The sequence below is a fragment of the Aedes albopictus genome, chromosome 1 (assembly GCF_035046485.1).
Source record: "Aedes albopictus strain Foshan chromosome 1, AalbF5, whole genome shotgun sequence".
NCBI lineage: Eukaryota > Metazoa > Arthropoda > Insecta > Diptera > Culicidae > Aedes > Aedes albopictus.
In genome coordinates, this window is record NC_085136.1 from 34,269,762 (window position 1) to 34,296,442 (window position 26,681).

Consider the following 26,681-nt stretch of genomic DNA (forward strand, 5'->3'; position numbering starts at 1 on the left):
ACTCTGATATGACCGTTACAAAGCTTTACACAAGGCAGAAAGCGAAGATAGACGTCTGTTCTCTGTGCTATTACCTAGAGGACTTCATTTATATATGCCAGATGCATTTCTTAAGAAATTGTCACATAACCCGAGCAGAAGGGAATAACAAAAGCATAAGAAAATGTGTTATTTTGTCAAAATAACTGAGTAACAAAATCGAATATTTTTGTGTTATTTACATAACATGTTATGTTATAAACTTGCCTGTCATAAGCGGCAAAAAAACAAATTGTATAACAAAAAAATGTTCCTGGAAGACCAATTCAAAAACATGTTTTGTTAGTTTCAATAACAGCTTAATAACTGGTAATTTTGGAAATATGTAAAAAACAAATGTCGAACTTTAAATGTTATTGATAATAATCCAAAGTCAAATTTAAATATAATATCAAACTCATAACAAAGTAAGTAACAAAGTGATAAGTCTAAAAAGTGGGTTAGATGGAGTGCTTGAAGTACCCTATATTTGTAACTCAATACGAGGGACAGAAAATCTGGTCATAATTGCCCAACTACTAAAACTCCCCCCCCCCTGAGAAGTTGGCTCTGTATCAGCTAAAATGCAATGGCAGAAAGAAGAGAAAAAGGTACTGATGAGAGAATACGCACGCGCTCCTCATCACGCAATGCTATAAACAACGGAATTCTCAAATGATGTGAATTTCAAAACTTGTTATCGTTGTGCTATTGTTGATAAAATATTTGTAATTCAATAATAATCAAGCTTGGCCTGCAATAAAACATATTAATGGAATGGTATTTAACGGATGTAAATATACCAATAGCTTGATCATAACAAAATAAGATTGTCAAACAAAATAAGTGATTGAAAGATAACGTCTTGATAACAAAATAATAACAAATCAAGTTATGTGATTCCTAAGTTATTAATTTGATATTCTCCTCTGCTCGGGAAAGCTCTGAAACAATGACAGTTTCTTCAGGAATTATTTAGGCGCTATCCATAAACTTCGCAGACTCATTTTTGGCTATCTCAGATATTTTTGGCTATCTCGTAAACTTTTGTTCATGCAAAATTTTTAGAAATTTGAATGGACCGTACCCGACTAGATGGGAAACACAAATATTTTACAGGTTGTGTGATTTTGTTAAAATGATTTTTGTAACAACGGTTGTTATAAAACATGTATCATTAGTAGTTGAAATAACAAAAATTTTAACAAAATTCGTTCCAGTTAAAACAAAAATTTAGCAAGTTGAGATATAATCATAACAAAATTTTATCAAAGTTTGTTAGACTAAACTTGCAAAATCATAACATAATTATAACAAGTTCTGTTATATATTACTGAACAAATTTGCTAGAAGTTTTGTCATAAATCTCTTGGCTCTAGTGACCAAAATAACAAAAAATATCGTTCTTTTTCGCGACCACACAAAAAATCTCCCAAATTCTGAAATAATTTTGTTACAAAAAATATAACAAAGATTGAAATAAACGTGTTACAAAATTATGATAGAAAGAATTTTATTAAAACGAATAATAAAACAAACGTTGTTATACATCTGTTTGAATTAATGAAAAAAGTTTTGTTATAATTTTGTTAGTGAAATTATAACAAATGTTAAAACTATTTTGTTATGAATATTCACATGGAAAAATCCTTATAACAGAATTATATCAACTATTGTTATTTCAACAACAGTTGTCATGATTTTGTTATGATCTTGTTATGTGCTTATGGTCGGGTTGACTTTGGCCAGATCATATCACTCCAACCCCCCCTCCCCTCCCCTAAGAATCTACGTAGTTTATGAACAAACCCTTATGTAGTGTCTTCAGAATTTCTTACGGAATTTTCCTGGTATTCTCTTCAAGAGGTTCTCTGGCAATAGATTCTGGGAATCTCGCGGAAATTTCTCAGCTCTTTTCTTGAAAATAACATGTTTGTAAGAAATTTCGGAATCCGACAATTCGTTAAGGAACTTCTTCGATAGCTTCAAGAAACTGCCAGAGTAATTTCATAAACAAAAGTTTCCGAAGAAATTCCGGAGAAATTTCTAGGTATCTCGCTATAAGTTTTCAACGGGAAACCTGAAGTAATTGCGGAATAAGATTTTTACCCTCGTGCGATCGCTATGTTGTATTTTGTACAACGCGTTGAAAAAATCTCGTCTTTGCCTTTCTCGTACACCAAAGTGTACTGAAAGGCTATATGATCACTCAAAAAACGAATTTTCGATAGAAGGGTCGGAGGGTCAAGTCACATATACCAATCAACTCAGTTCGGTGAATTGAGATGATGTCTGTATGTGTGTATGTGTGTATGTATGTCTGTGTACAAAAAGGTCACTCACTTTTAATGTACTTCCCATTGGCCGATTTTCCGGATTATAGCTCGAATCGAACCAGAATTTTACCGCATTGTTTGCTATTAAAAATGGTCCGGATCGGTCAAGGCGTTCCGGAGTTATGGCCATTTGAGTGATCCGGACCAGCACCGGTATAACTGAACCAAGTCCCCGACCAAGCCCCAACATGCGACACATCAAACTGCGGAGATTTTTGTAACCTTCAGCATGGTTGACAAATTTTGTGCGGATATTAACACAGGAGACTGAAAATTCTACGATATCGGTCCAAAATTCAATATGGCGATCTAAAATCCAAAATGGCGGCTCCAAATTCAAGATGGCGGCTGTATAATGGAGTTTTAAGCCCTAAATAAACCATGTAATATGTGTATATTTTGTATAGGGAAGGTGTTTGGAGTCCAATGCTGGCGGTCTAAAATCCAAGATGGCGCCTTCAATTCAAGATGGCGGCTGTTTAATGGAGTTTTAGGCACTAAAATCATGTAACATGGGTATATTTTGAATGGGGAAGATGTCTGGAGACCATAAATGGCGACCTGAGTATCCAAGATGGTGGTCTAAAATTCAAGATGGCGGCTCCAAATTCAATAGGGCGGCTGTAGACGGAGTTTTAGGCCCTCAACCATGCAATAAGGGTATATTTTGTATGGGGTAGATGTCCGGTGTCCAAAAATGGCGGTCTGAACATTCAAGATGACGTTCTAAAATTCAAGATGGTGGCTTAAAATTCAAGATGGAGGCTGTTTAAAGGAGTCTTAGACCCTAAAACCATGCAATATGGGTTCATTTGGTATGGCGATTGTTTAGTGGAGTTTTTGGCTCTAATACCATGCAATAAGAGAATATTTTGTATGGGAAAGATGTCCGGAGTCCAAAAATGGTGATCTGAATATCCAAAATGGCGGCTCTAAATTCAATATGGCGGCTGTATAACGGGGTTTTAGGCCCTAATACCATGCAAGAAGGGTATATTTTGTATGGGGAAATGTCCGGAGTCCAAAAATGGTGACCTGATTCAAGATAGCGGTCTAAAATTCAAAATGACGGCTTCAAATCAAGATGAAGGCTGTTTAATGGAGTTTAAGGCCCTAAAAATATGAAAAATGGGTATATTTGGTATAAGGTAGATATCCGCAGTCCAAAAATGGCGACCACAATTTCTAAGAGGGCGATCTTAAATCCAAAATGGCGGCTCCATATTCAAGACGATGGCTGTTTAAAGCAGTTTTAGACCATAATTGCATGTAATATGGGTATATTTGGTACAGGGAAGATGTCCGAAGTAAAAAATGGCGACCACAATATGCGAAATGGTGGGCCAAACACCAAGATGACGGCTCCAAATTCAAGATGGTGGCTGTTTAATGGCGTTTTAAGCTCTAAATCCGTGCACAAAACGCCCGAAAACGAAAACTTTGAGAAAAAACAACAGTTTCTTCAGAAATGTCTTAGGTAGTTTCTTCAGAAATTCGCAGTTGGTTCAATAATTCGCGCGAAAATTTCTCAGATTTCTTCATGAATTCATTCGACGTTTTTTTTTTGTTTTTTTTTTTAATTTAGGACATTTTCAGGATGCACCTGAGAAGTTTCAAAAGAAATTGTCGCAGGAACCCCCAACGCACATTACACGGATAAGTTCTTGTAGAAGCTTCGGGAGGCTTTCCAAAAGAAAATTCGAAGGAGCTTCTAACACAATATTCAAATAGTTATTATGTCCTTCTTTTATCATTTTTGTAGAATTTCAAAGAAAATTGCTAGAATCATTCAAGAAGTTTCCAAAAGAAAACCTAACGATTTCTAGAATTAGTTTCCAATGTAATTTTCACTGGGTTTTCAAGATAATGCTAAAGTTATTGCCAAGGAAAATTCTAAAAAAAAAAATGACGTAGAGTTTGCAAATAAATTGTAGAGAAGAATTTCTTGAAGAAATTTTCGAAGCAATTTCGAAAAGAATTGTCGGAGAAATTAACAAATGAATTTCCGAAGAGATTCCTACAGATACTGTACGAGAAATAGTTCCTTAAGAACTACCAGAGGAAATCCTGGAAATACTGCGGAATGGTTAAAAAAACAGAAATATTACTACAAAAATAGCTGTAGCAATTTCTAGACGAATTCAATAAACAATTTTTAATGGAATTCCAAAATGAACTATTGAAAGTGTTCTTGATATACTTGTCTGTATAATCCCCGTAGAAACTATCGCTTAAGATTCTGAACAAATTGTCTGAAGAAATTTCCAAAAAAAATCTACCTATGGAAATTTTTGAGAACTTTTTGAAAAAAAGTCGATTAATCTAAATCAAAAAAGAAAAAAAAATCTTGTAAGAGTCGCCGCAAGATTTCCTAAAAGATTTGTTAAAACAATTTTAAAAACCCATTTGGAATTTTGAAATGAGAAAGTCCCGTCGAGTCTTGGTCTCGACTCCCTCCCGAAGGCAAACCCTGCCCATTGGTGAAAATGTCCCTTTTACCTGTGCATTTTGATTGGTGCGCATTCCACCCCGTAAAGAGTCACCGAAGTGTAGATAGAAATAAGATTTTGCAGTCTAGGGGATCAAAACGGATAGTTTTGTTCTGCCCGACGTTTCGGCACATTGTATTTGGTCTTTTTCAAGTGCCGAAACGTCGGGCAGAACAAAACTATCCGTTTTGATCCCTTAGACTGCGAAAGCCAGTTAAAATTGAGAAATCATCCAGTCGAATTATTACGCGATAGAAATAAGTTCTCACAGAAGAATGAACCGCCTTCTTCCATTGGCATGGACGTCTTACCCTCAGTCCCCCTACGCAGCGGGGGGCGAAGAGATGCCGCATTCCAATAAGTCAACGCGAGCGGCACCGCGCTGCGCCGCAAGAACGAATCAAAACGCGCACGCTCCACCCCCATCGCACCGCGGTGATCTGTCCAAATTGCTCGCATTTATCCGCGCAAGCAGCAAAGCAACCCTTCACACGACCGTACCGAGTACCGACCATCGCAACGTCGTCCCCGTCATCATAGCAAGCAAGCCAGCCAGCAGCGAGCAAACAAGTAGGCGTCGATTGGAATTCAGCGACGCGAGAAGCCGCCACGCGCAGCCGAGCCTACTTTGCCTCGCTCGGTCCGGAACGGTCGGAAGAAGCAATCATCTGGGCTGGTGGCACTGGCTGGCAGCCACTGACTGACTGCGCGGAGCATGGCCTGCTGCCAAGTCGTGTGAACATGTGCATTTATTTTCCGCTTGAAACAGTTATGGGCTTTGTGGCTGCTGCTGGTGCACTATTTACCGTGCGCATGATTCGATTTGCTATTATAGGTCCATGATAGGGTATTGGTTCCCTTATTAAGCATGTGGCTCCCATTTTCATCCCACGAAAAACAAAGGATTGAAGCGCTGTTTGTTTTGTTTCTTATTTTTGTATTTTTTGTTAGTAGTGAGCACCCATGGAAACAAAAAGAACGGAGTCAATCGGTGCCGTAATCGCTTGTTTTCGTATAGGATGAAAATGGGAGCATGAGATTACTGATGGCACACATACCCTATATGGCGGCAGCGTAAGGGCGAGGGTTGGGTGGTGCAAAATCGATTCGAATTTCATGGAAATTCGTGACCTTGCCTTTCCCTTTCGATTCTTTCGCGAGACCACACCGTACGGTAACCTGCGCACTTCACACACCGCACAACAATGCGCTCGCCAGCTAGCGGTCTGCTGCTGCGGTTTCGCCCTACCTACCCCGGTGAGATCGACTTTCCTTGGCGTTAAACTGTTTTTCGCAAAACTGCCACCGAATGTTTTCGCGATCAAAACATAAGTGGATCAATCGTTGGGAGGTAATTACCTGATTTCGGAATTTGGCTCACGTGGGAAGCGAAAGGGGTGGCGTGTGTGGGGAAAACATTGGACGACAATGACCGGTCCAGGCTGAGAAATGTTCCACCGAAGCTTCTTCACGAACCGAAACCGAATTTGCGCTTTGGATAATCCCACATAAACTAATTACCATCGAGGGAGTTGAGCAAATCGGGCAGCACCGGTAACCATGGCAACAATTACAACAACTGAGACGACGGCGACAACGGCTACGGCGACGAAGGTGGCAACGCCAGCGCCTGCTATGAGCACAAAGTATTTGAAAGTGACCAGAGCCTGCTTGCACAGAATCTGGGCGCTGGGGGTGTATAAAACTGCTTCCTAGTCTCTCGGAAAGGCACAGTCCGCGAACAGTCCTCGTCCGATTCAGATCAACCAGGAGGTTCGCACACTTACAGGAGCACTCAATAGCTTGTGTTGTCTTTTGCTTCGCGCAGTTTCCCACAGTTCAACCATGAAAACCTTTGTAAGTAGTTCCGATTGGGGTCAGTGATTACAAGTGATTTGTGTGAGAAAAAATGAAACTTTATGGACTCTGAAGTGATCCTTAACGGATAGATCAAGTGAATACTTACCGTTCATTGTGTTCATTCTTTGTACAACCCTTCCAGGTGTTGAAATCAGTTCTGCTGCTGGCTGCGGTCTGTTCCGGATCGTACATTCCTGCCGATACCCCTGAAGTGGCCGCTGCCAAGGCTGCTCACTTCGCTGCCCACGCCCATGTGGCCGCCAAGGCTGCTCCAGCTGGTCACCATTGGGATCCTCATGGCGCCCCAGTTCAGAAGTGGCACGGACCCATCCATATCCCGCAGATCCACAATGGTGTTCCGGTAGAAACCCCCGAAGTCCAGCACGCCAAGGCCTTCCACGCTGCCGCTTACGCTAAGGTCAACGCATACCCACACCATGCCCCGGCACCACACTACGCCCCAGCCCCGGTCGCCCATGGCCCAGCTCACCATGGAGGTGGCGGTGCCTGGCACGGACCCCAGCACGTCCCAGTCATCCACAACGGCGTCCCAGTCGAAACCCCAGAGGTGCAGCACGCTAAGGCCGCTCATGCTCATGCCCATGCCAGCGCTGGTGCTGGTGCTCACTCCTACGGCGGAGGTCACGGACACGAAGATGATGGCTCCTACAAGCCCCATCTGTACGAGGCGCCGCACTACTAAAGGCACGCCGAACGCCAAGTACGCCTCCATTCCACGAATGCCAAACCTTAGTAGCTAGCCACTTGTATAATACTCATCACCATTCTATATGTCCATGCCCGAAGAAGCCTTGGAACGACTGTTGTAAAAAGAAAGCATTTCACACAAACATCCACACGTGCTGGAAAGACCGTCGCCACCGTCACCACCATCACCACACAACTATTGAGTGCGCCCCGTAGGATATTGTCGAATTTGAAGAGTTCTCCCGCACAGTAGTGCGAGGGCATACGACATCAAAGTAGCCCTGCACATTTGCGGAAGTAGCTTCAGCTCGAACAACGTATAGAATCGGTCGAGAAGCCGATAAACGACTGCTTAGATTGCGATCAAGAACAAATGGCAAGAATAGAAATCTCCATGAGATTAGAAAACCAAATTGTGAGAAGAATTGAATATGAGATAATGTGCATGAATCGTTTCCAGACGTGCGGCAGTGTTTGTAGTCTGTATAGGAATGATCTTGTCTAATGAGAACTGAATGAAACTGCCAATAATAGCAAAGCAAAAGATTTAAAGAGTCTATAAATCCGTTTGTTTTACATTGCACCATGGTGAGTGATGACATTTCCTTCTTGATAATTCTTCATTTGTTTGCAATTAACGTCCAATGGAAAGGTTTCCCAGCTTACTGAAAAACATGAAAGTTTTCCCAAATAAAGCCTCAGCATTCCTTTAAAACAGTTTTCCAGCCTAGCCAAATCCGGACTACTAATACACAGCCATGTATTGGATGAACTGTGGAAAATCGTGCATTCGACTACTCATGCTTTTGTAACGAGTAATGCATCACAGTGGACAGGCCAAATGTGCAGAGCTATTTGTGTTGAAAATACATATTTGATCCCACAACATACATAAGTCATTGAATAGGAAAAGCTCGTATCAACTATGTATTCAGCTCTATGGCAATCAAAATGTATGACAAATTGATGGGAGTGAAGTTACTGAAAAGGTTAATGTGACTTCTCCGAATACTGCATGGTGCAATAATCATATTTTAGGGATGGGTCATAGTTATTTTCTCCGTGCTTCCTGATGATTTTCCTTAGGTTATATTGCATCTCCTCTGAAGGCTTTCCTAGGGGATTACACCTGGAGGTTCATATTGTTGTTCTTCTAGGGGTTTATCTAGTAGGAGGTCCTTCAGGTATTGCTTCTGAATTACATTAGGGCTTTGTTCCCCAGTTCCGCATGTAATGTGTCTCTGATTATTCATAGGCTTCCCGTTCATCGAGGATTCTTTCCTCAAGTCTACAAAAAACGTTCAAGAATTACGCTTGAACTTTCTCAAGGTGTTCCGCCCAAGTTTTCCACCTGAAGTTCATCCAGGAGTTTCTCTTGAAAATACTTTGGGTATTCCTCTAGAAATGTCTTTTGGGATATCTTTTGATGTGTCTTTCAGGCTACAGCTCTTTTTGTCCACCATGACATTACTTGAGCTGGCATATATTGACTACTCTGCTGTAACATGTACATAGTATGTAAAACACATTCTATACATTTTTGCCTTTCTCGTACACCAAGGTGTACCGAAAGGCTACCCAAGCAACCAAAAGTTCGGATTACACTTGAAGAGCGGACTCAGAAGTTCAAATTTAGTTCAATTCTGGCTTCGTCGAACTTGATTCTCCAAAAAGTTACACATGTATTGTTTACGAACTTGGAAGTACATGTACATGCTTTTGATTTCTCTTCAAACGACATTGAAGTCGAAAAAAGGTTCAGAAAGAACTTACCTTGAACTTTAGAGCAGAGTTCAATTAAATTTTAATCGAACTCATGTTAGATTTTTGCGTGCCTCTAAAGTTCAAATTTGGTTCAATTAGACATATAACACCAACTTGAAATGTTCCGCTCCGAACTTGTTTCGAACTTGTTTTGAACTTACTACCTAAAGTTCGAATAAATATTAACCGTACCAAAAGTGAACTTCTCTTGAACTTCGGAGACAGCGGAGCTCAGGAGAAGTTTTCATTCAATTCAATCACTCGAAAATCGAACTCATCGGCCACATCTTGCGTGAATTTCGCAAGTACACTTTGTTTCACTGTTATATTTCATCGGTACCTACCTGCAATGAACGAAAAGAATCCGTAATATGTAGCTAAAAGACTGCTCCCGTCTCGGCTCCCGTAGGGGATAACAATTCCACAGGGGCTAATTTTCTCGGGTGCGAATAAACCCTTTTAGCATTGCTTCTCGACGATCTTTCTCACTCCTAGCGTCCGCGCGATGATAATCTACGCAATCACAGTCATTTAAAACTGATAAACTGGTGCTGACGACCGAACTTGGCAATCATTTATTGCTTAGGACTGTTGCACTGTTACCAGTTGCCGACCAAAACAAACTGAAAATGTCAAACTGTGCAAGTTTACAAGAAGTTCCGCATAAACTTCTTTTGAAGTTTGTCGTTTATTCGGGTTCAAAAAAGTTCACGCAGACAACTTCAAGTTCAGGAAAAGTTCACATGCGAACCTTTTTGAGCTTTAATAAATGAAATCAGCACTTTGACTAAAATCCCCAGGTAACCAGTAAGCATTTAAATAAGCCGTATTACTGTTTCATTTCTGCATTCGGCCTGCTTACTGCCGTATCATAGCAGTCCGACTGCTAAACTGCCCTATAATAACAATTCAAATGCTACTTAAAATCTGACAGCAGTTTCGTAGCATTTCAAATGCATTGTATGTTTTGGTCAACAGGCATCATAACTGCTACTTTATTGCCATGAAACTGCTGAGAAAGATGGGTGATACTAAAACCATAACACATTTCCACTTCATAATTTTCGTGCCACGGCTGTAGAAGCCATCATTATTCGTATGTCCAGTCAACAACGTCCAGGTAACAACGAAGAAAATCAATGGGGAAACATGCTTTGATAAATTAATTCCATGGTTGGTTTCCTATGATCGATTTTATTATCAGCACCTGCCGAGCTCGAAGAAACTGCCGCCGGTGTAATACTCATGCCTTAAATAGATCAAAAATCCAACGCGCTTTATCTAATCATCTATAGCTTACCCTGTAGCGCGGTTAAGCACCATCGTCAACCCAAGGAACAAGGGATCAAATCTCAATTTGGCTGAAAGCAACAAAAAAAACAGCAACAGCACTTCAGGACGTGCCCCAGGCCTCAAAAGTTCCACAGGAGAGTGAGAAAAAACAAAAGAAAGGGAAGCCGTGAAATGGGCAGGGGAAAATATTTGTTTTTATTTTTGACAATCTGGGGGATAGGAGGGTAAAGCATTTATGCAGCCGTATATTGGGCCAAAACCTGCATTTAATTAGCACTAATGGCGCATATACGGCAGATTAGCATTTAAAGACCTGCTGTAAAGGCGCATATAGTGCCGAATTAATGCTATTCTAACTGCTTATTGGTTACTTGGGTCTCTCAGTGCTCAACAACGCAAACATGGAGCATTGGTAAGGCGCCGGCTTTCAACGAGGAAAACCCGAGTTCAAGTCTCATAGTAAGTAAAATACATAAAAATGTAACTTAAGAAATTGATCAATTAGGATTCCACAGGTACTAATATTTCTTTAATAATTAATCACTTTTGAGGGCAAATTTTTTTTTTTTTTAATTTTATCGAAGCTTATTTTTGAGCTGAATAGCATTCCGTACAGCGGCACAAGTGAACTTTTTGTGAACTCAAGTTCGGTTAATTACTTAAAAAGTGGGCTGTATAGAATGCTATTCGTATTCCTTCGAACAGCTGATTAAGCCCAAACATGCCGTTTTATCCGAACTTTTGGTTGCTTGGGTATATGTTCACTCCAAAAACGAAAAGTTGATAGAGCCCCCGGAGGGGTAAAGTGTTATATACCAATCGACTCAACTCGACGAGTTGAGATGATGTCTGTGTGTATGTATGTGTGTGTGTGTGTATGTATGTATGTGTGTGTATGTGTACAAAAAGGTCACTTCATTTTTAGATAGTAAATATGAACCGAATTCAACGACCGATGGTTCATTCGAAGGGGTACATTGTCCCATTGTTTCCTATTGAAAATGGTTCAGATCGGTCCAGCCGTTCCGGAGTTATGGCCATTTAGGTGTTCCGGACCGGTACCCTCGGGAAGGGGTCAGATATGAACATGCAACAAACCCATGCATGCGACCCATCAAACCACGGCATTTTCGATTATCTGATGAACGGGAAGTAGGAAAATAGTCTCTGGCTATATCTGAACCGGTAGTGTTCCGGAACCGGTTCCGGGTGTTCCACCGGAAGTGGCCAAATAAGAAAGAGAACTTAGCCCATGCGTACGACACGTCAAATAGCGGCATTTTCGATAACCAGTTGAATGGTAAGCAGGAAAATAGTTTCAGACCATGTTTGAACCGGTAGTGTTCCGGAACCGGTTCCGGATGTCCTGCCGAAAGTGACCAATTTAAAAAGTAAACCAAACCCAGGCATGCGACACATCGAAATGCGGTTTTTTCGATAACCAGATGAACGGTAAGCAGGAAAATAGATTCCGACCATGTTTGAACTGGTAGTGTTCCGGAACCGGTTCCGGATGTCCTGCCGGAAGTAATCAATTAAAAAAGTGAACTAAGCTCAGGCATGCGATACATCAAAGAGCGGCTTTTTCAATAATCAGAGGAATGGTAAACAGGAAAATAGTTTCAGACTATATCTTAACCGGTTGTGTTTTGAAACAGGTTCCAGTTGTCCCGCTGGAAGTGGCCAATTAAAAACGTGACCCAAACCCATGCATGCGACACATCAAAGAGCGGATTTTCGATAACCAGATGAACGGTAAGTAGGAAAATATTTTCAGACCGTATCTGAACCGGTTGTGTTCCGAAACCGGTTCCAGGTGTCCCGCTGGAAGTGGCCAATTAAAAAAGTGAACCAAACCCAAGCATGCGACACTTCGAAGAGCGGCTTTTTCGATAACCAGATGGACGGTAGGCAGGAAAATAGATTCAGACCATGTTTGAGCTGGTAGTGTTCCGAAACCGGTTCCAGGTGTCCCGCTGGAAGTGGTCAATTAAAAAAGTGAACCAAACCCATGCATGCGAAACATCAAATCATCAAAAATGTTCGATAACTAGATAAACGGGCAGCAAGAAAATAGTCTCTGAAAACCTTAAGATTACCGGCAGTGTTGCAGAATCAGGATTGGATGCATTGCTGAAATTACGCAGGTGAACAAAATCGATGCAGTCGATTAATTTGATAAAAATTTAAGCGATCTTCTCAAATTACACCATTTTAGATTCCTGAGGCGTCATTATACAGTAGGATGTTAGCATTAGCATTTAGCAAGTCGCACAAATTCGTAGGTGGTACAGCCCTGGATCGCTGTTATGAGGGTTGCATCTTTCCTGTCCGTTATCAAAGCACAAAGATTTGGGACTAATCTCTGACTCTTAGACAAGATTGACGCAATCCTCCAACGGTCGAGTGCTGTCCTGGCCACGTCCTTGCGACAGCTGAGGGATGGGGAAGGAAGATTAGTTGGACACCTATGAAAGTACATAGAGACCTCTACATTCTTTCAGGCCTAGGCGTCACGGGAATTTGGATGTTAGTGAAAGGGTAAAGTTCAAAGGAAACGTTTGGTCAACGTTCAGGTGCACGCAATATTTTTGGTTGATGCCTGGTTCCTTTCCTAATTCCTTGTTGGGTGTTCGATTCCAAATCTGAAATAAAAAGTAAAATTATAGATTTTTAAATGGTGATAGGCTCACAACAGTAACATAATTACAAATTACCTGAATCCTCCTGAAAGAGATGGTTTATTAACAATGAAAAACATAACATGTAAAAGAAAAAAAAAGTAGAGCAAATTGTGATCTTGGATTTTTTCTGCATTTAAATTAACAAAGCTAAGAAAATACAAGATCAAAATTTGTTATGGTAGATCTTACGCCGTAACGCACCATTATAAGGTGATCTACCCACGTTACGGGTTGTCATTATACAGTAGGATGTTGTATAGAAAAATTTAAATTTCATAGCACCAATCCCCTTTTGCGTCTGAAATTACTGCGAACAATGCAACTGGTTGAGCCCTCACACTCTGTAACGCGGTTGAAATTTGAATGGGTTTTATTAAGGGAAATTTCGCTTCCTTACACTTTTTTTTGTCAAATTTTACATGAATCTTATAACTAATGATAATAAAATATAGGCTTAAGCGTGCAGAAAAATAAAATTGCCGAAATGTCTTGATAATGATCGGCATCCAGTGCTAGTGAAGGTAGTCAAGCAGTCAACTGAGAGGTTTGATATTTTTCAGCCCTGCCTGTTCGATTGTGGCTTTGATAAAATTCTTGCTTTTCTGTATTTTTTCATCAAACACATTTATTATTTATCAACTCCTCCAATGACGAGTCAACGAGCACTGTGACTAAAGAAGAAAATGAGATTTATTCCGTTCTAGAGTATTCTCAGGATTCAGGAACACTTCGGCTTATGGCGACGGAAAATTGTTGATTTGACGAGAAAGGCACTATCACCACAAGGTGGATTAATCTGGGTTTTTTTTATTACTTGAAGTTCCATTACAATTATAATCAACAATTCCTCGCCACAACACTTGGCTTGTGCCTGTAGTCCTCCATCCTAGACCTCGTCCCAGATCGTTCTGCATCTGGTCCGCTCATCTTGCACAATGCCCTTCAGGTCTTTTTGTACCATCTGGATCTCTTGCGAACCCCAGCTTTGCAGGTTTGTTGTCCGACATTTTGCCGCCTTCCAGATGCTAGTGTGCCCGTGGAGTGCAGCGAGCTCATGGTTCATCCTTTCGCCGTTGCACAGTTATCTCTGGCACACCAAGGATCCATCCGACGCTCGACCTGTTCGAGTGCTTGCATGCCCTCCTCGAGCATACTCCAGGTCTCGTGCCGGTAGAGAACCACCGGTCTTATCAGTTTTTGTACATGGTGCACCTGGTGCGAGGGTAAATCTTTTTCGACCGTAGGTTCTTGTGGAACCCATAGTGGTCCCGGCTTCCACTGATGATGCGCCTTTGTGTTTAGAGGCCTCGTCGCAAAACACCTTCCAGGGCAATGTTGTAACAGCAGGTTTTTGGCGTCTAGATCAATCCTTACACTTTCCATTGAAGTCCCCCGAGAACCCCTAGAACACTCTCCTTTGAAGCTCTGGAACTCCCGGAACACTCCTAACACTCCTGGAACGCCACTGAAGCACGTCCGAAACCCCTTAAAAAATCCTAGTTCCTTTGAAATGCCCTTTAACCTTTCAGGACGCGCGTCACCAAGCATTTGAAACTGCACCGCGCTCGCGCTGTATACGACGAGCGAGGTTTTGTGGTAGTGTTGTACTTTTTACAACGTCGCTGAAGGGTTAAACTTCTTGAAACTCCCTGGAACGACCTGGAGCTGCCATAAAACTCCTTGAAAACTAAGTTGAAAACCCATGGAACGCCACTGAAAAGACCCTGAAACCACTTGAAGACTTTTTTAATCCTCTGTAACGCCGCTTAAACTCCTTGAAAATCCCTGAAATGTGTCTGAAACCCCCTGGAACGCCCTTCAATCCCTCTGGAACACCATTCCCAAGTATCCAAAAGTTTCGCTTCCTTTGAAAAAATGAACTTTCAAGTTCTACGAAGTTCAGATAAAGTTTCGAATGGAACATTCTGGCTGCTTAAGAGGCTGACAATGAGCCTTGCTGAAACTTCGCACATAAGTTCCAGCAAGACTCATTCTTACCCCTTAAGCAGCTTGAACGCTGGTTAAGATGATATTTAGAACTTTCTTCTTCTTATTCTTCTTCTTCTTCTTCTTCTTCTTGGCATGACGTCCTCACTGGGTTAAAACCTACTACTCAGCTTAGTGTTCTATGAGCACTTCCACAGTTAATAACTGAAAGTTTCCTCTGCTAATGACCATTTTGCATGTGTATATCGTGTAGCAGGCACGAGTATACTGTATGCCCAAGGAAGTAAGTTCTTGGACTGATCGGGAATCGAACTCATCACCCCCAGCACTCCCATTGAACACACCTGACACCCCTAGGATGCCCCTGAAGTCTCTTGAATACCCTGGGAACGCTCTTGGAAATTTATTTCCCCTTGAAATACTCTGGAACACCCTTAAAACCCTTGAAACGCGCATGAAATCCCCCAAAACCTCCTGGAATACCCGAGAATATCTTTGAAACCCCGTGAAACACCCCTGACACCCAGTGGTGGGCACGCTTTGCGTTAACCGTTAACACATTTCAGACAAACATTTGCTTCTATTCCCACAAAGGTCACTTCATGGGTCACTATAAATGTTCTCCAATTTCCAAGTGAGTTGTACCTTATTGAGGTGGAAAAAGTTCAATTTGAACTTTTAGTTTTTGAGCTCTTCATGCACAAACACAATTTCACGGTTAACGCTTAACGAGAACTATCTGACAGCCCCTGGAATGCTCTTGAAATCTCTTGAAAACTTTTTAAATCCTCTGTACCGCATCTTATACTTCTTGAAAACCCTATGGGCCATGGAACACCCCTGACACCCTGGTATCACCAAGAATACCCCTTGTTACCCTCTGGAACACCCTTGAAACCCTCCCCCAAGGGCGCTTGATATCCCCAAAATGCAACTAAAATCTCCTGAAACACCTCTGAAACCCCTTGAAATAGCCGTGAAACAGAATTCCTTCCGAACGCCTTGAAATCCTTTAAAAGAAACTCCCCTGTAACACTCTTGAAACCCCATGGAACCCTGATACCTTTGGAACGCCTCCTTAGTCTCTTGAAATTCTCTGAAATGCCCCTGAAACTCCCTGGAACGCTCCCAAAACGCCCTGCAGCATACTTGAAACCCTTGAAAATCACTGAAACGCCCTGAGATGCCCCTGAGATACCCCTGAGAACATCCCGGAAATCTCTTGAAAACCCACGGAACGGCACTGTAATGCCCCTGAAATGTCCTGTCACAACGTTGAATCCCCTTGGAAATCACTGAGATGCCCCTGAAACCCCGAAGGAATCTTGAAACCTCTTGAAAATCAATGAAATGGCCCAGAATCCCCCTGAAGTCGTCTGGAATTCACGACATACCCCGGAACCGCCCAAAACCCTGTAGAAACCGCTGAAACGCTCCTGAAATCCTCTGGAACACCCATGAAATCCCATGGCATTCCCTTTAAACCATATGAAATCATATGATATCCCCTGAAATCCCCTAAAACCCTCGCTGGAACTTTCTGAAACCCTGAGAAACCCAATGAAACGCCCCTGAAATCGTCTGGACCTCCGTACAACCCCGTGGAACACCCCAGACACCTCTGCATCGCCACTGAAATCAATTGGAACGCCTTTCAAACACATAAGAAACCCTGTAACGCCACCGAAGCAACACCCCTGGTGAAGCTAATTTTGACTATTTTTTTCCGGGATATGATTTCCCTAGTGGAAAGTGATCTACTGGTCCCAACAAGTAAGCTGTGCAAAAATGAGCGATTTTGGTGCGCAAAGGGTTTAAGTGGAATTGATGCTGGAGCAAACGTTGAAAAAACATGGCAAAATAAATTTTAAACATAACTTTTCTAAACTAAAACCTGGAGAAAATGTCATATTTTAGTATCCAACCCAAACAATACTACAATATGACTTTTTTTTTTCAAATATCTCGAAAACCAGTTACCAATTGGGTTCTAGAATCATCGATTAAGTCTAGAAGTTTAAAAATAAAATTTGAAATGTTTTTTCAATGTTTGCTCTACATAAATTCCACTGAAACCCTCTGCGTCAAAATCTCTCATTTTTGCATATGTCACTTGTTTCGACCAGTACATTATTTTCCACTTGGAAAATCATATCCCGGAAAGATTTGTTAAAATTTGCCCCACCCTAACAAAACCCCACCGGACTCCCACTCCGTACCAGCGGATCAAACCTGGTATCAAATCCCACTGCCGACAAACTTATAAAATTGGAGTTATCCCTTATGCGAGGTATGCAATTCAAACGGAATCGCTCAAGTAATTTTCGTTCAGTGCATTATTTTTCCGTGTCCGAAATCCCGAAATGGTCAAGAAATTCAACACAGCAAGCCCTATTTGATTTGACGTTTCGTTTCAGCTCCGTACTAGGATCCGGAATAAAGCGACGCTTGCTCATTTCTTGAGCGATTCCTGAACAATGTCTTGCGATCTGCGTACTACGCATTAAAATAATGATAATTACACGTCATGTAAACTTAGTGTTATGGGGGTTTACATGGTATATCATGTAAATTTGCGTTATATATCATGTAAATACTCAGAGTCATGCTGAATTACATGACATACACACTTTTTTTTTATCACCGAATTCGGTAATTTTTTGACCAGATTAGAACTGCTGAGCACCGAGGTCGTTCAGCAAAAATGCATTGTTTACCTTTTCCATACGAATTTGACAGTTGTTTTTCTGAACCTCAGTAAAATCGATTGCCGAAACTACCGAGATCGTACTGCTGTTCTAATCTCGTCAAAAAATTACCGAACAGGCAATTCAAAAATAAGTGTTAAAAAATGATGTTTTATGACTTTTACATGATATGTAAACTTCTGTGACATCCCACGCTCCAATCATGTGCATCATATATCGCAGAATTTTACACTCTTTTTTCGATCTGTGTTGGAAGGAAAATAAAGCGTGGGATCCGAGAAGAACTAACCCCGAGCTAAAAATCTGGTAAATAAAGCTAAAAATGCTAATTATCCACCTGGCGCCTTCGAAAACCCATTTCAACAAAACTCAAGTGACAGTTTGATGAAAATTGCACTTTCATAAGTTGAACAAAAATTCATTTCTTGGTTCCAGAAATCAAATCGTTTATCTGGCTTATGATGTATGGGTCATAAATTCCTAAAAAAAAACCCGCAAGCTTGAATTTTGAGTCGCCATTTTGGAATTTAGATCACCATCTTGGATATTCTGGCCATCTTGTTTGGACTGCCGACATATTATCCATGCTATTTATACCCATATTACATGGTTCTAGAACCGAAAACTCCATTCAACAACCGCAAGCTGGAATTTCCAGCCGCCATCTTGGATATTCTGGTCGCCATTTATGCACTCTGGACGTCTTTCCCATACGAAATATACCCATATTGCATGGTTTTGGGGCCTAGAACTCCACTAAACAGACGCCATTTTGAATTTTGAGCCGCCATCTAGGATTATAGACCAACGTATTGGATATTCTAGTCGCCAATTTTGGACTCCGGACATCTTCCCTATACCAATATACCCATATTGCATGGCTATAGAGTATTTAGCTCCATAAAGCAGCCGCCTCTTCTAGTTGTTGGCCGCCATCTTGAATTTTGCGCCGACACCGTGGTTTTGTGGTTTCTATTGATGATTTCCGCATAAAATTCGATGATCATGCTTAAATTTACTAAATTCGGCACAATGTGATGTGTTGCATGATAGAATTTGGTTCAATTTTGTGTATGACCAGTTCACCGGTGCCGGTCTGGATGACAAAAATGGTCATAACTCCGGATCGCCTTGACCGATCCTCACCATTTTCAAAAGCAAACAATGCGGTAAAATTCCGATTCGATTCGGACTTTTATCCTAAAAATCGGCTAATGGGAAGTGCCTAAAAAGTGAGTGAACTTTTTTGCGCACAGACACACATACATACACACATACAGACATTCTCTCTGAAGCAATACCTTCTTGGTGGTTCCGGAGAGACGTAGGGTTTGGCGACCATAGGAATGTGTTTTAGTGGGTCGAGAAGAGAGTAGTTCTGGCTTTTACTAGTGTTGTAGAAGACGGCCTTAAGCCCACACTACCCTAACCTTCCTGTTAGGGTGTCTGTTGAGCAGATTTCCCCCCCCCCCCCCCCCCTATGGTTTAGAAGGAAAAAAAAAGACATCATCTCTGTTCGTCCAATTGAGTTGACGGGTATATGTGACTCGTTTCTCGGAGCCTTCTATCGAAAATTCCTCATTTCAGTTCACTTTGGTGTACGAGAAAAATAAAAAGGAGCAAGTCTAGAACCAATTAGGTTGGTTGTACGAGTTGCATTTTTGTAAGTGTAGAATTAGGATTAGTTGAAATAAACGTTGATAAAAAAAATGCAATGTCAAAGGGAATTAGGGGGATCATAAGTGATTTATGCCTCAAAGACCTGAAATGATCACATTTTAGGGTAAGGAAAAGTTTTTAGGTGCTGCAATATTCAGTATGCGTGTTGCAATATGCGATATCATATTTCTGGCGGGTAGCGTGTTTTTTATTTTGATTTTATGATAGAACTAATAACCTCGTCTAGTCTATTGACTAAAAAAAAAAATATTTGGACTGTTCAACTCAACCACTCCTAGTTAAGTCAAAACAAGTTAGCAGCTTCAAATTTTAAGAAATGTTCTCCATCATAGGGAAAACCAAACAGGATTCTTCTGGGTATGATATAGATTACATCTACATATTGAGGAAAAATTACAAACTCGTGTAGGAAAACACAAAAAAAACGCTCGATTTGTATTAAAATTTGATTATTTAAAAAGAACATTCGTTAATTTTCCAACATCTTCAACAAAAGTAAGCCTTTTTATTGAAAGAATCCCGAAATATTTAACATGCATTATCTGTACACCAAAGACTTAAACGATGGGGAAGATTAAGCGACGAACCCAAACAGTAACCTTTATATGTATGCGGTACGGACGGCGTATTCCTTAAATTGTGAATTTTTCATCATATCAATGATGTGAAAATTACGAAAGATTTCTAGCCTTTGAGGAAAACGCTCCAGGTTGAAACAGTTCATCTCATCATTCAACCAATGACAATTATCAGACATTCTTTGCGACAGATTGCCTTCTGGCAACCATAGTAACCGAAGCGAATCCAGCATTCTTCCGATCGATTCTTCCCCGACACTCGTGGAAGCTCCAATTTGAAATTCATTACCCCATATACCACCGCCTATGTGCGCATGCATGAATAACTAAAACAATAAGGTGGCCTTCCTTCCGTCCCGAAAATAAGCGATTAATTTTTAGCCGCAAAGTAAATAATTACCACCCAAAGATACATACCAACAGAGAGAGAGCGAGCGTGCGAGCCAAAACCAAAGCAGGCACTGATGCACGAAGACCATGCGGCTGCAATAGCCGAGAAGGTGCCAACGCCAGGGCCTACTATGTGTGGTGCAAAATTTTTTGAAAGTGACCAGCATGGTTGAACAGCATAATCTGGCTGGCGTTGGGTATTTTGTATAAAACTGCTTCCTAATCACTCGGAAAGGCACAGTCCGCGAACAGTCCTCGTCCGACTCAGATCAACCAGGAGGTTCGCGCTTACAGAAGCACTCAATAGCTTTGTCCAAGTGTTGTCTATTGCTTTGCGCAAAGTTCACCGAGTTCAACAATGAAGGCCTTCGTAAGTAGTTCCGAGTGAGGGGAAGTGAATACAAGTGAACTGTGAAGGGAAATACTATGGACTCTTAAGTGAAGCTCAATGAACAGTTCAAGTGAATACATACTCATTGATTGTTGTGATTTTTCTTCGGCCGTTACAGGTGTTGGGATCCGTTCTGCTGGTGGCTTCGGTATGCTCCGGCTCATACATTCCTCACGATACTCCTGAAGTGGCCGCTGCCAAGGCTGCTCACTTCGCTGCCCATGCTGCCGCCGGTGTTGGTGGATCCGGTCATCACTGGGATCACCATGAAGCCCCTGTTCAGAAGTGGCACGGACCGATCCACATCCCAAAGATCATCAAGGGCGTCCCAGTCGAAACCCCAGAAGTTCAGCACGCCAAGGCCTACCACGCTGCCGCTTACGCTAAGGTCGCCGGATACGGTCACCATGAGGCTCACTACGATGAACATCATGATGAACACCACGGCCCAGTTCACCATGAAGGCGGTGCCTGGCACGGACCCATCCACATCCCAAAGATCCACAACGGAGTGCCAGTCGAAACCCCTGAAGTCCAGCATGCCAAGGCTTTCCACCTGAACGCTCTGGCCAACGCCGGTGCTCATTCCTACGGACAAGGCTCGTGGGGCGAACAAGGTCATGGACAAGAAGATGATGGCTCCTACAAGCCCCATTTGTACGAAGCTGAACAGTACTAAGCAAGCCATGCCAAATGCCAAATGAGCCTCCATTTCACGAATGCCAAATCTCATAGGAACTAGCCACTTGTAAAATACTCATCACACCCCGTCCATGCCTTTGCCTAGCGAATATTGTAAAGAAGAAGAGACAGCGCATTTCACCGAAGCATGTGCACGCGTCGCAACCTTCACACCGCAACTATTGAGTGCCTCGTAGAATTGTCACACAGGAAGAATTCTCCCACAAGAATCACCGGCGAAACACCATCGAAGAAGTCGGTGACAGCCACAACATCCACCATAGTAGGCTACCTCAAATTGTGGGATTAGCTTCAAACGAACGCTTATATAAACGTCAGAACGATCGAAGACAGCTTAGATCTAAGTCTAAATCAATGTCAAAGAGCTAAATTAATTAGGAATTTCGATGAGATTCGGAAAAAGAAGAAGAAGAAGGTTACGTGAGATAACACCATTTGCGTACAGTCGTGCACTCACTCTGTAAATGATTCTGTTAAATGAACTGAAACTACCAAATGCAAAGCAAAAGATTTAAAGAATCCTATTCCACGTGTATTATCATTTGATTTTAATAGAAACACTACAATGATGACATTTCTGAATTTCAATCATACTTTTAAAGTGGAACCGTCATCTCGAATCTCAAATCGAGTTCATTTCCTGTGAACACTGCTTTAACGTCAAACTAATAGAGGAGCACCCTTGGATGAACCAAATATCAAAATCACTTTTTCTTTTCATAGAACCTCTATGAATTTTTTTTTTGTTTAGAGAGAGTGGAGTTGACGTTTGGTTCATCCTAGGGGAAGCACTTCCCCTGGCCTATGAACTCGTGCAAAGATCTGGAGCAACATTTGAAAAGGGCATACAAGCATTGGTAAACAATGACTTCACACGTCGCTCCTGAGCCCCTATTAGCGTATTCACTCAAACTAAGACCGTTATCAGATATAGAAAACATAGATCTTACGGATAACGGTGTTCATTTGGTTAGGCCCTACGGAGCGTTTCAAAAAGAGATACAAGACCTCTTGAGCCCTTTTCAAATGTTGCTCCAAAGATCTATGGACTTATCCATTGATGAACTGAATTCACTCGATCTGAGAATTTTGACACTAGAGCGGGCCCTTTTTAAATATGTTAGGGAAAATGGATCACCTACGATAAATCAAACGTCAAATCCACTATTTTATCTGATAGAAGTTCTATGGAAAGAAAAAATGCCCCGCTCTAGTGTCTAAATTCTTGAACCGAGTGAATTCGGTTCATCGGTGGATGAAACCAATGAGCTTTGCATACAAATTTAACCTCATTGTTCACTCCAAGAAAGAAAATAACGGCAACAAATGTAAATAAAAAAAACACCGCAAACTGTCATAAGTCGTTTGAGATGGAAGAGGGCGGGACGAACGAGAATGAACCGAACGTTCATTCGTCACTTCATTTTGACAAACGTATGGACTTATCCACCGATGAACCGAATTCATCGTGGTCCGAGAATTTTGACACTAGAGCGGGGCCGTTTCCAATCAGAATTGAACGATTCTGATTGGGACTGGCCCCGCTCTAGTGTCAAAATTCCCGAACCGCGATGAATTTGGTTCATCGGTGGATAAGTCGATAATAGGGGAGCGCCCTTGGATGAACCGTATGTCAAAACCACTTTTTCATTAATAGAGTCTCTATGAAAATAAAAAGTAGATTTGACGTCTAGTTCATCCTAGGTGAACCACTTCCCCCGGCCTCGGTGGATAACTCCCCGATAAACAAAATTTTCTCCGTCCGAGAATTTTGACAATAGAGCGAGGCCTTTTCCAATCAGAATTCGTCCAATTCTGATTGGAAACGGTCCCGCTCTAGTGTTAAAATTCACGGACCGAGTTTATTGATTCTTCCAAGAAATCTTCCAAGAATTCCTCCTGGAATTCCTGCAAAAATTTCTTCAGGATTTCCTACAAGACTTCTGCTTAGCATTTCTCCAAGAACCGCACCAGGAGATTCTTCAGGAATTCCTCTAGGAGTTCTTCCGGGAATTTCTCCAAGATTTCTGACAAGGATTCCTCCAAGAATCCCTCCAGGAATATCGACAGGAATTTCTCGAGGGTTTCTTACAGGTAGTCCAATCCATCTTCGGGAATTCCAGGGATGTTCCAGTAATTCCTTCAAGAAAATCTCCGAAAATTCTTCAGGAAAAATATTTCAGAGGTTACTAAAGGGATTCCTCTGAGATAAAAAGATAATAAGAATATCTTCAGGAATTTCTCCAAGAATTCCTCCAGGAATTCCAAAAAGAACTTTGCCATAATTTTCTCCAAGAGATCCTACAAGAGTTCACCCAAGAATTTCTCCAGAAACTGTAACAAGGTTTATTGGTAGAATTGGAAAAAAAATCCTGCCAGGAAAACCTCCATGGCTTCTGCCAAGAATTCCTACGAGAATCTTTCCACGAATATCATCTAGCATTCTTCCGAGAATTCGTCCAGGAATATTCCCAAGAATTTCTCTGGAAATTCCTCCAAGACTGCTGCCAAACTTTCCTGCAAGAATCTCTTCAGGAATTTCTAAAGAAAATCCTCACAGATTTCCTTCTTAGAATTTCTCGTAAAAATTCCTACAGGAACACTACCAAGACTTTTTTCCAGGAACTCATCCAAGTCTTCGCCAGGAATTTCACCAAGAATTTATCGAGGAACTCAAGTGATTTTTTTTTTAATTCCTTCAGGATTTTTTCAAAATCTCCTCCAGAGATTCCTCCAGCATCATCCAGAAATTAATCCTTGGACTACTACAGAAATTCCTCCAGGAAATCTTCAGGAATTCCACCAGGAGTTCTTTTTTAAAGTCCTCTTGGAATACCTCTAGGGAATCCTCAAGAAATTTTTCCGGAAATTTAATCAGGAATCCCTTAAAAAACGCATCGAAGAATTCTTTCAAGGATTCATGTAAGAATTTCTCCAGAAACGCCTCCAAAAACTCCTACAGTAATTCCTTCAAGAATGCCTTCAGAAATTCCTTCAGCAATTCTTCCAAAATCTTAACTGGAAATTCCTTCGGGAATTCCTTAGAGACTTCCACCAAGAATTTCTCCAAGAACCTTTATGAAATTGCAGGTATTATTCCAGGGATTCTCCAGGAATTCCTCCAGAGACTCCACCAGTCATTCCTTCGTGAGCTCCTCCAGGGTTTCCTCCAAGGATTCCACCAGGAATTCCTCCCAAAATTCCTTCAGGAATTTCATCAGGGATTCCTCCAAGGATTCCTCTTAGGATTTTTCTTGGGATTCCTCTAGGAATTCTATCGGGGATTTCTCCAGGAGTTCTATCGATGATCCCACCAGGAATTCCTTCAGGGATTTGTCCAGGGATTCCTCTAAGAACTCCTTCAGGGATTTTTCCAGGTTTCCCTCCAAGGACTCCTCTTGGAATTCCTCCAGGGATTCCACCAGAGATTTCTCCAAGTATACCTCCTGGGATCTCTCCGAAAATTCCTCCAGCGATTCCTCCAGAAATTTCTACAGGGATTTCTTCGTGAATTCCTCTAGAATTTCTTCCAAGGATTCCTCCAGGAATTCCTCCAGGGATTTCTCTGAGAACTCCTCCAGAGATTCCACGAGGGATTCTTACAGGGATTTCTACAGGAATTCCTCCAGAAATTTCTACAGGAATTTCTACAGGAATTCTATCAGAGATTCCTCGAGGAATTCTTTCAGGGATTTCTCAAAGAATTCGCCCAGGAATTCCTCTAGGGGTTCCTTAAGGAATTTCTCCAGGGAATCTCCCAGGAATTCCTCCACAGATTCTCCCAGGAACTCCTCCAGAGATTCCTCCAAGAATTCCTCCAGGGATTCCACTAGGAATTCCTTCAGAAATTTCTTCAGCAATTCCTTCAGGGATTTCTCCAAGGATTCCTTCAGGAATTCCTCCAGAAACTCCTCCAGGAATTTCATCAGGGATTTCTCCAGGAATTCCTCCAGGGCTTCTTCAAGGGATTCCTCTTGGTATTTTTTTGGGGATTCCTCCAGGATTTCTATCGGGGATTCCAGCAGGAATTCCTTCAGGGTTTTTCCCAGAGATTCTCTCAGGTTTCCCTCGAAGGATTCCTCTAGGAATTCCTCCGAGGATTCCGCCAGGGATTCCTCCAGGAATTCCGCCAGGGATTCCTCCAGGAATTCCTTCAGGAACTTCATCAGGGATCCCTCCAGGAATTCCTTCAGGGATTTCTTCAGAGATTTTTCCAAGAATTCCTCCTGGGATTTCTCCAGGGATCCCTCTTAGGATTCCTCTTGGGGTTCCTCCAGTCCAGGAATTCATTCGGAGATTCCTCCAGGAACTTCATCAGGGATTCCTCCAAGAATTCCCTCTGGGATTCCTCCAGGAATTCCTTCAGGGATTTCTATAGGGATTCTTCCAGGAATACCTCTTGGGATTCCTCCAGGAATTTTTCCAGGAATTCTATCAGAGATTCCACTAGGAGTTCCTTCAGGGGTTTTCCCAGGGATTTCTCTAGGAACTCCTCCAGAGATTCTCCCAGGTTTACCTCGAAGGATTCCTCTAGGAATCCCACTACGGATTCCTCCAGAAATTTCTCCAGTGATATTTTCGTGAATTCCTGCAGGGTTTTCTCCAAGGATTCCTTCAGGTATTCCTCCAGAAATTCCTCCAGGAATTCTTCCGGGAATTCTTCCAGGAATTTCCTCGGGGATTCCTCCAGGAATTCCTTCAGGGATTTCTATAGGGATCCCTCCAAGTATTCTTCTAGAGTTTCCTCTAGGGATCTCTCGGGATTCCTCCAGGAAATTCTCCAGAGATTTTTCTGGGAAACCTCCGGGAATTTTTCCAGGACTTCCTCCAGGTATTCCTTCTGGATTTCCTCCAGTAAATCTACTGAGAATTTTTCCAAGAACACCTCCAAAGATTCCTTCAGGAATGACTCCCTGGAGGAATCTCTGGAAGAATGCCTGAAAAATTTTTTGGATTTACACCTGGAGGATATCCTTGACAAATTCTTGAAGTAACTCCTGTAGTTTTTCCTAGAGGGGAATATTCTGCAGGAACTTCCAAATGGATTACAGTTAGAGCTGATAAAATGTGCGGTTCAGCCCGACAGACTCTTAGGGTCGGCCCGAGCTCGGCAAGGGCCCAAGAAAACGGACT

General features: G+C 41.8%; 3 protein-coding genes across 3 annotated transcripts in view; all 3 read left to right on the forward strand.

The window, feature by feature from the left end:
- Positions 1–26,681, forward strand: part of LOC109412976 (octopamine receptor Oamb-like) — an 841,374-nt gene that overhangs the window by 761,286 nt on the left and 53,407 nt on the right. The window lies entirely within an intron of this gene.
- On the forward strand, positions 6,544–7,974 carry LOC115256616 (cuticle protein 18.7-like). Its single transcript, XM_029855437.2, has 2 exons — positions 6,544–6,700; positions 6,846–7,974. Exons 1-2 carry the CDS (start codon positions 6,689–6,691, stop codon positions 7,404–7,406), a joined length of 573 nt encoding a protein of 190 aa, XP_029711297.2. The 5' UTR covers positions 6,544–6,688; the 3' UTR covers positions 7,407–7,974.
- Positions 20,678–22,072, forward strand: LOC115262993 (cuticle protein 5-like). Its single transcript, XM_029865931.2, has 2 exons — positions 20,678–20,825; positions 20,965–22,072. The coding sequence occupies exons 1-2, from the start codon at positions 20,814–20,816 to the stop codon at positions 21,523–21,525; spliced, it is 573 nt and encodes a 190-aa protein (XP_029721791.2). The 5' UTR covers positions 20,678–20,813; the 3' UTR covers positions 21,526–22,072.